Raw genomic sequence first — 12,643 nt, forward strand, 5'->3', positions numbered from 1 at the left:
AAGACCAACATAAAATAAGGAAAGAAGGGATGAAACTAAGAAGGAGTGCCAGTGTATAGTGTGAACTTGAAAGGAGGCTAAATCCAGAACACGTTAGGCTCCTAACCAGGCTTTTCGACATCAAAAAGGCCTTTTGAAGCTGATAAGAAAAAGAAGAGAGAAATCCACTCCTCCTCTACATAGACCAGGATACACATCAGAATTACAGAGCTTTCAAAAAATGCAGAGGCCTGGGCCCCACCCCCTGGAGATTCCAGTTCAGGGTATCTGGGTGTCTGTAAGCTCTGATTGTTTTTGATGCCCAGCCAGAATCAAGAACCACTGTATTAAACCATGACCCAGAGCAAGGCTGTTGCTTTTTGCCTCTAATATCTGCCCCCAAGAGAAATGTCTTCAGTACAAAGATCAGGGCAAAAAAAAAAACACTAAAAGAAAACTGAAGCCCAAGAGAGATGAATTAATTAATTACATTTACTAAAACTCACTGGGGAACCCTAATAGCCCAAACCCAGACCAGATCCCAAAGCAGTTAATTACATAGACTCTCTAGGGATGGATCAACATCATCATTATTTAAAGGTCCCCCAGATGAATGTAGGGTGCTACTCTAGGCTCAGGTTATTGGAGGATATGCTATGCCTGTACAGTATTTGGTAATTTGAATATGATGGAATAGAGCAGTGAAACCAAGTGTTAGGAGACAAGAAAATGGTCTTCCAGCATTAAAAAATAGGGAAAATATGGATTTGGGATACTTTGACTATGGATGTTAGTAAAGCAAGTATCTAGAGGTTTTTCTGAGAATCAGTTTGTGGATATGTAGGAAAAATGGCAGTCACTTGAAGTAATTAACTTGACAACTTGCAGAGAACTGCTATAGACATTTGTATCTTTATTGCATCCAAACAATGGAAAGAGCCCCCGATATCATCTTCATGAACAAAATGAAAACCATTACCATGGCCGGTGGATTCTCAGTAGACTCCACAGGACCATGGTAACGACTTCAGGGACGCTGTTTGCAGAGGCCAGGTCAATCCTGTCATCAACACTATTTTTATAAGTGTCTTTATAAAGATATTGGAGGCATGCCAATCAAATTTTAAGATGTCAAAAAGCTGAAGGACATAGCAGGTAAGATGGAAAATGACATTCCCATAGTAATTTGGAGTTTACCTGAGCTTTACCTGTATGCTCTGGTACACCTCCTACAGTTGGATGTATTTATCTTGCTTCCTTCCTAGTAAATCAACTGTGATTCAGAATAAGTTACAGAATGACAATTTATGGTGATTTTAACAAGCTAGAAATAATCCCAAAGAAATCAAGGCTTAGTGTACAGGATTACATCTGGATTCTAAAAGTCAATTCCAGAAAAATAAGATAGGGTTCTATTAGTTTCCTAGGTCTCCAGTAACCAAGAACTACAAACCTTGGTGACTTAAAACAACAGAAATTTATTGTATCACAGTTCCGGAGGCAGAAAGTCTGAGATCAAGGTATTGGCAAGAACATGCTCCCTCTGAAACTTGCAGGGGAAGGATCCCCCTTGCCTCTCCCAGCTTCTGGTAGCCCCGGACATTCCTTGTCTTGTGGCCACTGAACTCCAGTCTTCACCAGATGCTCTTCCTGTGTCTCCTCACATGATCTTCCTTCTGTGTGTGTCTGTCTCAGAGTCCAGGTTCCCTTCTTATAAGGACACCAGTCACTGGTCAGAGCCCACCTTAGGACTTTATCTTAATTCAATGACATCTGAAACCCTATTTCCAAATTAGGTTGCATTCTAAGGTTCTTGGGGTTAGGACCTCCCTGTCTGTTTGGGGAAACAGTGCAACCTGTAACAGGGTTAAATGGATTAATTACAACTAAGATGGCATAAATGTTTTATCACAGCTGCTTACAAACTGATAAAACATGGATACTATTAAGCATCTTTTGAAGGGTTTTTGCCAAGTAGAGGGTAATGCCACTGCAGCTGGCATTGTGCAAACCACAGAGTCAGGAACTGAGCATCAGCTCTGGTCACTACCTGGTAAGAACAAGATAGATGAAAAAGCAAGAGGGTATCACCGAGGCATCGTGGCAAGTTGGGTGCTACAAAAAGCCCCTTGGGCAAGCCTGTGCCAGGTGAACTCTCTGTATATTTTGTCCTGTTTTCTAAAAAAAAATCCAAAAGTATAAATAATTTTAGGCAAAAGAAAGTATAAGGAGGGAGAAAGTCCAGGCGTGGAGGCACACTTCTGTAATCCCAGCAGCTCAGGAGGCTGAGGCAGGAGGATTGTGAGTTCCAAGCCAGCCTCAGCAAAAATGAGGCACAAAGCAACTCAGGGAGACTCTGTCTCTAAATAAAATACAAAATAAGGCTGGGGATGTGATTCAATGGTTGAATGCCCCTGTGTTCAGTCCCCATTACTCCTCCCCCAAACCCCCACCAAAAAAAAAAAAAATAGGAGTAAAGGGAAAAAGGATTATGTTTAAATACATTTTTAACTTGAAAGTGAACTTGAAATTCTGCTCCAAGCCCCCTTTTTGCCAGGCAAGGGACTATGTGGTAGCTCCATCCTTGTTCCATTTAGCTTCACACCTCAGCATGTATGTATATACATATTCTGTTGATTAGAATGTGGGTTATGATGAACATCCGTATGCATGTGAAGATCCAGCTAATTGAGGTTGCATAAGCATCCTAATGGCTTCAATTCTTGCTTTCTCTTTTAGAATAATATATTTTTAAAGTGAAGCTTAGATAAGAATATCAACATTACAAAGTTAAGAGGGATTTGATGGATGAAGGAAAATCATTTCAAGCCAATGATCTTTAAATGTCTGCTGTATACCCTGCTTTGCAGTAAAGGGCATAGGACACACATGAGATATTAGATGAAGTCCAGTGCAGGGTCCAGGTGGAGCTGGGGGAGCTCCTAGGAGGGTGAGGTGGGATGATGCCAATGTCAGGAAGGACAGAAGGACCCAGAGGGAGGGTGGTATGTACAGAAAAGGTAGAGGCAACATGTGTCGTGACTTCTGGCTCACCCCTGGGGCAGCGGACCCTGGCTACCTAGGCATTAGCTGTCACTCACACCAAGCAGAGGAGATGCAGAGACCAGGGACCAGCAAGGTGGTCAGGCGAAAGGCAGTGCCGTCATCTTCCTCCCTGTAGAATCAGGGAGTTTTCTGAACCCTTTAAACAAAGCCATCTGTTGATCTCCTGGTAATCAGATAGAAGCAGAAGCAGAAGTCACTGGCTCCCCCAAGAGCTTGTGTTTACGGCTCCAGTGTGTGAGAGCTGTGAGAATTTCACCAGCCAGACAGGAAGTAAGCCTTCAGCCACAGGCTCATCTCGGTGCCGAGGTCCGAACGCCACAATCCTGGAAGAGCCTCCAGGCCTGGCTTGGGAGGCAGCCACAGAGCTTTGCCTCTTAGATGTGCTCTCTCGGGAGGATCTGAGGGAATTTGAAAATGCTTCCATATGTTCTACCCATCCCCCACTGCGGACACCGAAATGTGCCCTTCCTTGGTGACACTTCAGATCTCTCCAGTCCAAGACCTGATTTCTGAAGGGATGCCAAAAGGAATAGGAAAGTCGATTTCCCCCAGCACCAACCACAAGGGTCAGAGACACACCCACTAAGTCCCTAGATGCATTCATCTTGATGGAATTTTCCCCAACCCTGTTTGAAATGGTTTCTATCTTTACTAGAAATTAGGGAACCCAACGCACTGGGAAGAGAGAGCCCATGAATTAGGCTAAGCCTCCTGTTCTGTAGGCTCCCTGGGGCTTAGTGCTGGTCTGGGCTGTCTCTCTCCAGACCCTTCATCAATTAGATCTCAGCCTCTCCACCAAATGATAAACCCCTCGGACAGGACAACAGCCACCGGCCCTGAACCCAGGTCACTTTGCGGTCTCCAGATAGAACAGCAGCAAGAGAGGTGCATTCATCCATTTCTTCCAGCAGATCTCTGGGTTGTCAGGACATGCCAAGCCCTGGGCTAGGCTAGGGGTGGAATGGTGAGCTGGAGCCAGTCCATGGCTGCATGGAGCTCACAAAGGAGTTGAAAAGAGGGCTTCGGTGCGTGAAGTGCTGTGATATGAATTCAGAGGAGGTGGTCGTGCCCCCTAGGAGGCTTGGCTCAAACTACTCTCAGAGGGACAAGAGGACTTTTTGAAGCCAGGGCATCCACACCACTGGGGGAAACGTGAGTGGACACAGGGCAGGAGGCATGGGGTGCAGCAGAGGGTGCCCTGGGCAGAGGGTTGGCTGTGTAAGGGCTTGATGCAGGAAGAGCACCTGCGGTTCAGCAGTGCCAGGGAGATGGATCCAGAGAAGTGGGCAAGGATGAGATCTGGGAGGCCTTAGGAGTGGGTGAGTATAGGAAACCGGGACTTTGTCCCAAGAGCAGTGTGATGCGATAGAAGAACCCCGATTAGCAGAGGAAGCATTAGGACATCCAGACAGGCCCAGCGCAACACTAGTTCAGGATCTGGAGGTGTACAGAGAAATACAAGCTGGGTCCCTAACTTCAAGAGCTCATTGATGCGCACATCATGTGGACTGGCTGGGTAGCATGACCAAGCGGTGTGTGTTTTATGCTCACAGCACACAGGCACTGAGATACAGAGCAGGGAAGGGCTTCACAGTGATGGGGTACCCATTCTGTCAGGGTCTGATCACCTAACATCTGGCCTCTTATTTAGTCTTTGAGGCAACTTCAGGGCATCTGTCACCATCCCCTTTTTTACAGATGAAAAGACCAAGGCTCACAGAGCATGACTTCTGTGTCATATACCAGGACAGGGATCTTTCTCCTCCTCCGTGTAGCCCTCCCTAAGTGTGGCCGAGAGGTTATGGGAAAATCCTCACGGAGGAGGAAGGGCTGCCAAGTCAGAATGTTGTTCCATGTGTCCAGTGTCATCTCTTTGGCTGTGAGGTGCGGGTAAGAGGCTGGCATTTAGGCAGTAGGGGAGGCGTGGGGGATGGTCAGGGATCAGGATACACAGTGTCTCTGAGAGCTTGCCCTTTGGAACCTTGGCATCGAGTTTTGTATCTGCTTTGGGAGAAGAGCAGCAGCATTTGAAAGGATGAATTCAGTGAGTAAAATTGAGTAAAGGTTATCACCTCAGTTCTTTCCAAATTTGAGGATGCTCTGCTGCCAGTAATAGGTGACAGGGTCTGCTCGGGGAAATTCCCAAGTCTCCAATATGAATAGTCAGGAATTGCACACAGTGGGAATGTTGGCTATTTGAACTGGAAATGGGTAACTGACATGCATCTAAAATATCTCCAAGAAAAATAGAACGGGGCCAAGTTGTGCAAGCGCGTGGGGGAGCCAGGTCAGTGGAGGTCCTGTCTAGAGTCGTACTTTCTTGAAGGCCACAGATGATTCCGGGGGGCTCCTGAGAAAGCTGGAGCTGAGCCTAGCAGCTGTCCATACTAGCCCATCACTGAGCTAGAGGTCCACTGGGAATGACATCCCGAGCTGTAATTTACTGAGCCTGGCTCACTGGTGGTAGACAATGAGTTGTGAAATTTGAACATCTTCTAAAATCTAGCTCCATCACTGTGCCCTGTTGACCTCAGAAAAGAAAACCAGCTTCTAAGATTAATTAACGGACATTAATGACTGATCAATGAGCATAATTAAGTAAACAGGGAGAGCCACGCGAGAGAGTTTCTGGCATGGGCTTTCTGAGGTTCTCTATACACACCCTACCCTCTCATTAGTGGTTGGTTGAGAAGGTACTCCAGGGAAGGGGCACTTCTGCCGCTGAGAATAATACCAAAGACCTGACATTCATGGCCCATCCTGAGTGATGTTACACTTGGACTTTTCCTCCTGCCTGTCTGTCTGTGTTTCACCTACCACTGCGCCTCCTATCCCATTCCACTCCAGCCCAGTGCGGATGCCCCTGGGTTGCCTTTTGGGGTGATACCTGGTGCCTCCCATGTTATCCTTACCACCTCCCCTCCCACTCCTCCCTCTGGACTAACTGCAGCCAACACAGTGGCCCGTCCTACTCTTACCCTCCCAGATCTTTTAGCTAATCCCTCCCTCTGATAGAGATCTTCAGAAGAGGCCTTCCACACCCTCTCCCCAGGCGCCACCCTCCCACAGCCAGCATGCGTCACCATGGGGATGGGCTTTGTTGTTTCTCTCTGAAGTCCCCCTCCACACAAGGCCTCCCCTTTCCTCTGGCTCCAGTACTCCCTGGGGAAGAACAGATAGTCCTCCTGCCTTGGGCCAGCCCTCCTGGCAGAGGTGACTAAGCCACTCCTGAGCTTTCCCATCTCAAGGGGCAGCCGGGATGTCCTGCAGCTGCAAATCCTGTTTCTGGAAATCTCTTTTGAGTTTTCTGTGTCTCTCCTCTGTCCTTTCAAGATCTCTGAGACTTGAACTATGTAGCGCTGAGCCGAGCGAGAAGACACCAAGCAAGACTGATAGTGCTGAAAGATAGGAAGGATGAGTTCATCCCTGCTCCAAGCAGGCCAAGACTCTGATCTCAATCTGGGACCATTTGAAGATAATCCCCTTGCCCAGCTCATTCAGCCCATGTTATCCAATTTCTCCCCCATCCACAGCTCGCCCACCATGTTTGCCTAGAGCAAGCTTTTCTGGCTTTATTTCCACTTGGAAGCTATTCTTATATGTATCCTGGATGAGCTTGACCCTTACTATGTCTTCACATTTCTCCAGGGTTCAGATTTCCTGGCTTTCTACACTATTAGAGGCATCATGCTAAGACCTGGATTTGCTCTTTCATAGTCAGGAACTGGCCAAGCCACCACACGTTTTCGAGATATTTTCCTCAGATATAAAAATCAGCATCACAATACCTGCCTGTTCCATGAACACAATGAATGAATGAATGTGAAGATGCTCTATAAACCCTGAGGTGGCCCTTCCCAGAATGTTCCGCTGAGCTCAGCTCTCAGGAGAGGTGTTAAACTTCTGAGGGGGAAAAAGAGTTTTATGTCAGGTTTGAGGAAGATCAGTGTAAACAGAGTGGACAGATTTCTTTACTGTAGACTTAGAGGCTTTAATTTGCCCGTGTGCATGGCCAATCTCTAAGAGTGGGGTCTAAAATACAGCTTTGTCTCCGAACTACTTTTTCTTCGTGGACTTCTTATTAACAGCTTTTAGGTTACCCGTCTCCCCAGAGCATAGCATATGTGAACATTATTTTTCCTACAAATAATCATGTTAATCTTTCCCATAAAATGTATTCCATCATTCAGGTTGCTAATCCTAGGTAGAAACCATTAATCAGTACCCGGAAAAGTACCTTCAGTCTTTTCAGTGTTATGCTAGGTACTGAGTGAGGAGGGATCTGGTACTGAGGCCTCTGCAGACTCCAGCCTTAGCTCCCACCATCCCTGCCCCAGGCAGCTTGGCAAACCTTCTGTCCTATGTATACATCTTTTGTGTTCCTTCCCCTTGTCTTTGTCCCATCTTTCTCTCTGCCAAGGTACCTCCCTCCCATCTCTACCAACACAATTGTAGTCCAAATCTTCGCATCTTAGCCCAAGCCCTGATTTCTCCATAGACGCTTTTTTAACCAAAGTAATGTGTTCTAGGCAGGAATACTGGCTCCTCAACTCTACTGTAAGCCCCTACAGAATGGTATTATTTCTATTTGCTGATTTTTTTTTCCCCAAACAAAAACCAGAATTCATTTGTGGGTTGATTGATTGGTATACAATCCCCAAACCATAGGACACACAGTCATCCTTTGGGAACTGACACCTCCACTGGGTATGGGTCCTTCTGAGCTGGGAAGTGAGCAGGAGATTTGCTCACTTCATTCAATAGATACTTATTGCAGGGGAACTGCTGGGAAGCCAAGGTTGGATAAGACGAGGTGCCTCCTTTAAGGAGTTTACAGTCTGGATAAAAGCATCAGCATGGCAGGTCAGCGTACTGAGTGTAGTAGTGGCCAAAACACAGGAACATTAAATGAAGTCACGGTGAGAACAGATGGGGATCGAAGTGGGCTTCCCAGAAGACAATCCTGCCCCCAGCCCATCCTACTGATAGACAGGATACCATCTGGAGCAGACATGGCAGGGTTTATGGGGTCTGCCTCTATGGAAAAGAGAACTCTAAAGACTTTGTGAGAGGTGGATTCAAGTTTGTTACCTTGGTCCACAGCAAAGAAGGTCTTGATGGAGCCCAAGACTTATGGCAGAGGGACAAGTGGGTATGAGATGGAAGCTTTGCATCTCACTCTACCCAGACACACACACACACACACACACACACACAGCCTGTGGGAATCCCACTTCCCTGCTTTTCCATCACACCCACACACCCCTTCTTCCTTCTCACCTTGATTCATTCTTCCTGTCCTCCTCTGTCACCTCCCGGTCCTGGGGCCATCCATCGTTATCTCATTGGAACAGTCCTGTGTCTGCTCCCAGTAGCTAGAGGCCTGCTTTGGTGAGAGGCTGGCCACCTCAATGCCCACTCCCCATGGGGGGCCCTTGGGAGGAAGGTCAACCTCCACTCAGTGTTTTCTCTTTTCTTCTCACAGAAAACCAAAAGAGATGTCAATAACTTTGACCAAGACTTTACTCGGGAAGAGCCGGTGCTCACACTTGTGGATGAAGCAATAGTGAAGCAGATCAACCAGGAGGAATTCAAAGGCTTCTCCTACTTCGGCGAAGACCTCATGCCTTGAGAAGCCTCCGCATACATGTGAAGTTTGCTGATGCTGTAAGGAGCGCTGAGAAGACCCTGTGTGCAGAGGCTCAGAAGATCTCGAACTATTTCTCCTCCCCGGAGCCCCAGTCCCATGTCCACTCTCTATTTATTGCATCCCCATACCCCAGGCCACCTCCTACCCCATCCCCCATATCGTCCTGGTGACCAGAAGACATTCTTGGTTCTTGCCTCACCAGGAACGCAGACTCCAGTTGGTCAGCAATTAGCTGTATATGCTGCCATGTTCAGATTGTCAGCAAGCCTGGTTCCACTCCTTAGGGGCTCCCGGCAGTGAAGCAACTTCAGTTCTTTTACCACAAAGGAAAAAAAAAATCAAACAAGAAGACTCTGGCTCTGCCATTGGATGTAGAATCCTGACACCTCTTGCTTCTCGTCCCTCCTGTGCCCTGGCTTGACATCCCTGCCCTTCTGCCCAGGAGAAGAGACTGGTGCTTCTTCCACGTGAGGGCAGATGCCCTCAAGGCATCTCATATGGAGGGAGCCCAGGGGATGCCCAGGCTGGCAAGCTGTATTGGTTTGCTCCAAAATGGACCATTTTTTGCTTGCTTTGGTCTTTTGAGCATGCCAAAGTCATGTAAGTTTGTATCTCATGGAAGAAATCTTTGTAGAAAACATAATTTTGATTTTTGAACTCCATTAACATTTGAAATTATATTATCCAATTTACTTTCTAATTGGCCAAATGATAGAATTTCCAGTGTGAATTCAGGTAGACATTAAAGGGCTATTGTACAATGAGAATTCAGTCGTCCAAAGTTTGTGCTGTTGATGCTTTAGTGACACATGGGAGCTCTGTGAGTGGAGAGAAAAGGAAGCAAAGTGACATTCCTCATCACTGCAATTCTACCTGAACACAAAGGCCACCACAGTGATGACCAAGACCCTGGGGTTCTCGTGAAACTCAGCTCCCAAATTCTCTCTCCAGGTTCATCCTAAGTTCTCAGCATAAATGCTATTTATTTTCTGCAGCCGTGTGTTATTTTGGCACACTTCTACAAAATGGTAGTACTACTGTGTTGTGGTTTTTAAACATTAAACATGTAAAGTTAAACATGAAATATCTGCTTTTGGAACAAGTGGAACAAGGCTCAATGTGGATTAGGCAGAGGGTGGCAGGAGATGGAAGAGCAACTTTTTTGAAAACTGACAATGTGGCAAGATATGTACCGGGAATTTTATTTCTGAGTGACATGCGATGGCAACTCATGTAGACACTTCAGTGGACTTGATGTTACCTCCTGTAGATATGCTAACAGTGTTACATTCTTTGATTTCCAAGGGTTCTCTGTGGCTTTGTGTGTATGTTTCCCCAAGGTCACTTGATTACCTATTTTACTGAACTGATTTAGCAGGGAATGGAATCCATTCCAACTGTTGCACGTGGATTTCCCAGCTGCCCCTAAATATATATACTTGTGAGTGGCAGAGTGGCACTAATGAAGCTTTTTGCCTTTTGTACATTTGAGATTTTTGTATATAGTGTTTGCTGCAGGCCTGTGGAATTAATTCATTGAATATAGAGGTATCAACTGCTGCATGTTCAGGCATATTATAAAACTTTAGTCTATGAAAGAATAATTATAATAATGTCCAGGTGCAATACCCTATAAGTGTATTGGTTCAAGTTACCGAAAGATAGGTGTGTTCCCAGTGGTAGGGAGGGGGGTTCTTTGTATTGTTTATTTTAAAAGATGTAAACATATGTTAAGCTATTAAGCTATATTAAGTTTCACATATAGTTCTCCTGTGCTCTGTTATATCCTGATGGAGACAGGAAAGAGAAAGGAATGTTTTCAATGGTGGTTTCAAAGCTTGGACAGTGATTATTTTGAGCCCTTAGAGAATGTGTCCCTATTTGCATCGTCATTGCATTGTTACTAATGACGACATTTTAGTTCTTTTGTTTTTATTTTTAAAAAACTCAGGTGTAATTATCTGTTCTTATGATGATTGCAAATATTAAATATTATGCTCTATCAGTCCTCGTGTTTGGCATACCAGTGAATTGATGAAGAACATTAGATTAATTTAATTTATCTTCGGTAACTTGACATACCAGGGCAGACTATCTTCTAGGGTGGAGTACAAGCACAGAAACATCTTCATGGTGGCATCATCTCATTTTTTAGGAAGACACGACGAATTCACCTGTCATACTCATGCATAACTACTGCTCTCTTTCTTTCTTCTGCTTCTTTTATCATTATGAACTTTGGACAAGCTAGTCACCTCACTCCACAATGCTCAATGGCCTTGTCTGAGGGCTTGACAGTGTCTGCATGGCAGTGGGGGTTCAGCCCTTCCTACAGGACAACTGGCATTTTTTTTTTTTTTCTGGGAAGTCAAATAGTACATTCCACCCGGCAGCTGAAGTAGCCAGCCTGCACCTTTCCAGCACTCAGAGCCGAGCCGGGCTGGCTGGGATGCCTCAGCCTGATGAAGTTCTCACACAGGCAGGTGAAATCCAACCTAAACTAGAGAAAAAGGCTTGTGGGTTCCTTCAGTATCTCCTATTTCATTTTCAACAAGAGTTTGGAAGTGGACATACTGTTACATTTCTGCTAGTTCTTTATAACTCTCTCTCTCTCTCTCTCTCTCTCTCTCTCTCTCTCTCTCCTTCCCTCTCTCTCTCTCTCTCTCTCCTCCTCTCTCTCCTTCCCCCCTCCCTCCCCCCCTCTCTCTCTGAAAAAAAAATGGAGTGCAAAAAAAAAAGAAAAAAAAGCCAAAAAAATATATGAAGGATAGCTGTTCTCCTATGTTTTCTCATTATGAACTTTGTGAAGTGGAAACACAATTCTTTCCTCCAAAGGTGAAAGAAAAAAAAAACAATGCATTCTTGCTTTAAAAGAAAAAAAAAGGCTAAAAAAATTACCTCTTTTTAAATTATGTGCAAAATAATTCTGGCTAAATATAAAGTGTATTCAATTTAAGGGGTTTTATTTTGTATTGTGATGCTTTATTTGTACATTTTTTTCCCTTTCTGGATGTAATTTTAATATCTCGCCATTCATTAGTGTTATTTCATTGTAAACATTATTGTGCCAAATGTACTGTATTCAAAAGGATGTGAATGTGTATTGTTTCAGAACCTAATAAATACAATGATGTTAAATCTTACTTCTTGGTCCCAATAAGCACTTCTGTCTCCTTTGTGAGTGGCAAAGGGGCATCAACAAAGCTTTTTGGCTTTTGAACATTAGAGATTGCAAAATTTCCAAAGCTAGACAGGCCTCGGCTTTCCTCTTCTCGTTCATAAGTATGCAAAGTCTGCAAATAACTTGCCCAGTCCCCTGGCCCACCCATGCTTGTCCCTGTGCCCCTGAAGCTGCCATTTAAAAGGATAAATGAGTTCGTGCAGATCAGGTGTGGCTTCAGCTGCCTGGGCATGAGGGGACAGAATCCCATCTGCCTTGAAGCACCAGACATGGCCAAGGAAACTACAGTTTTGTTTTCCCAAAGAAGTAAATTCTGGATCTCCTTGCAACCAAAGTTCTTAGGAGCACTTGCAACCAACTTTCCTCAGGACTCATTGTTTCTGGCTTTCTGCTCAGAACTCTCAGATCCAGGACACTCCTAATAGGGAAATCCCCACAGGCTGGTCTGGAGGACAGACTGGACAGTGGGGCTCTTGCCTAGTTGGCATCCACCTCCCTGCCAGCCTGTATCTGCCCATGCTGGCAATTCCCCTGCCCCCTGGGATCCTCCTGCAAACTCCTTTTCTACCGTCCTATTCAATTCAGGTGGTCCTAGCATGCACAGCTTCTCCTCCTCTTTCTCCCCCATAGACATCTCAGCTTTTCTTTCTCTTTCTTCTTTTTGCAGTGCTAGGGATAGAGCCAGGGCCTCAAGCATGCTAGGCAATGGCTGTACCCCTGAGCCACACCCCCAGCCTCAAAATCACTTCTTTAAAGCCCACCAAGAA

The 12,643-nt window shown here is 45.4% G+C and overlaps 1 protein-coding gene across 2 annotated transcripts in view; it reads left to right on the forward strand.

Moving 5' to 3' along the window:
* The window catches only part of Prkce (protein kinase C epsilon), a 475,888-nt gene extending 464,050 nt beyond the window's left edge, over positions 1-11,838 (forward strand). For both annotated transcript variants that reach the window (XM_076833998.2, XM_076834000.2), the window contains one exon: positions 8,531-11,838. In XM_076833998.2, coding sequence (XP_076690113.1) covers positions 8,531-8,677 — 147 coding nt within the window. In that variant the 3' untranslated portion in view covers positions 8,678-11,838. The remainder of the gene's footprint in view (positions 1-8,530) is intronic.
* The last annotated feature ends 805 nt before the right edge of the window (positions 11,839-12,643 follow it).

Source organism: Callospermophilus lateralis, chromosome 14, assembly GCF_048772815.1.
Source record: "Callospermophilus lateralis isolate mCalLat2 chromosome 14, mCalLat2.hap1, whole genome shotgun sequence".
NCBI lineage: Eukaryota > Metazoa > Chordata > Mammalia > Rodentia > Sciuridae > Callospermophilus > Callospermophilus lateralis.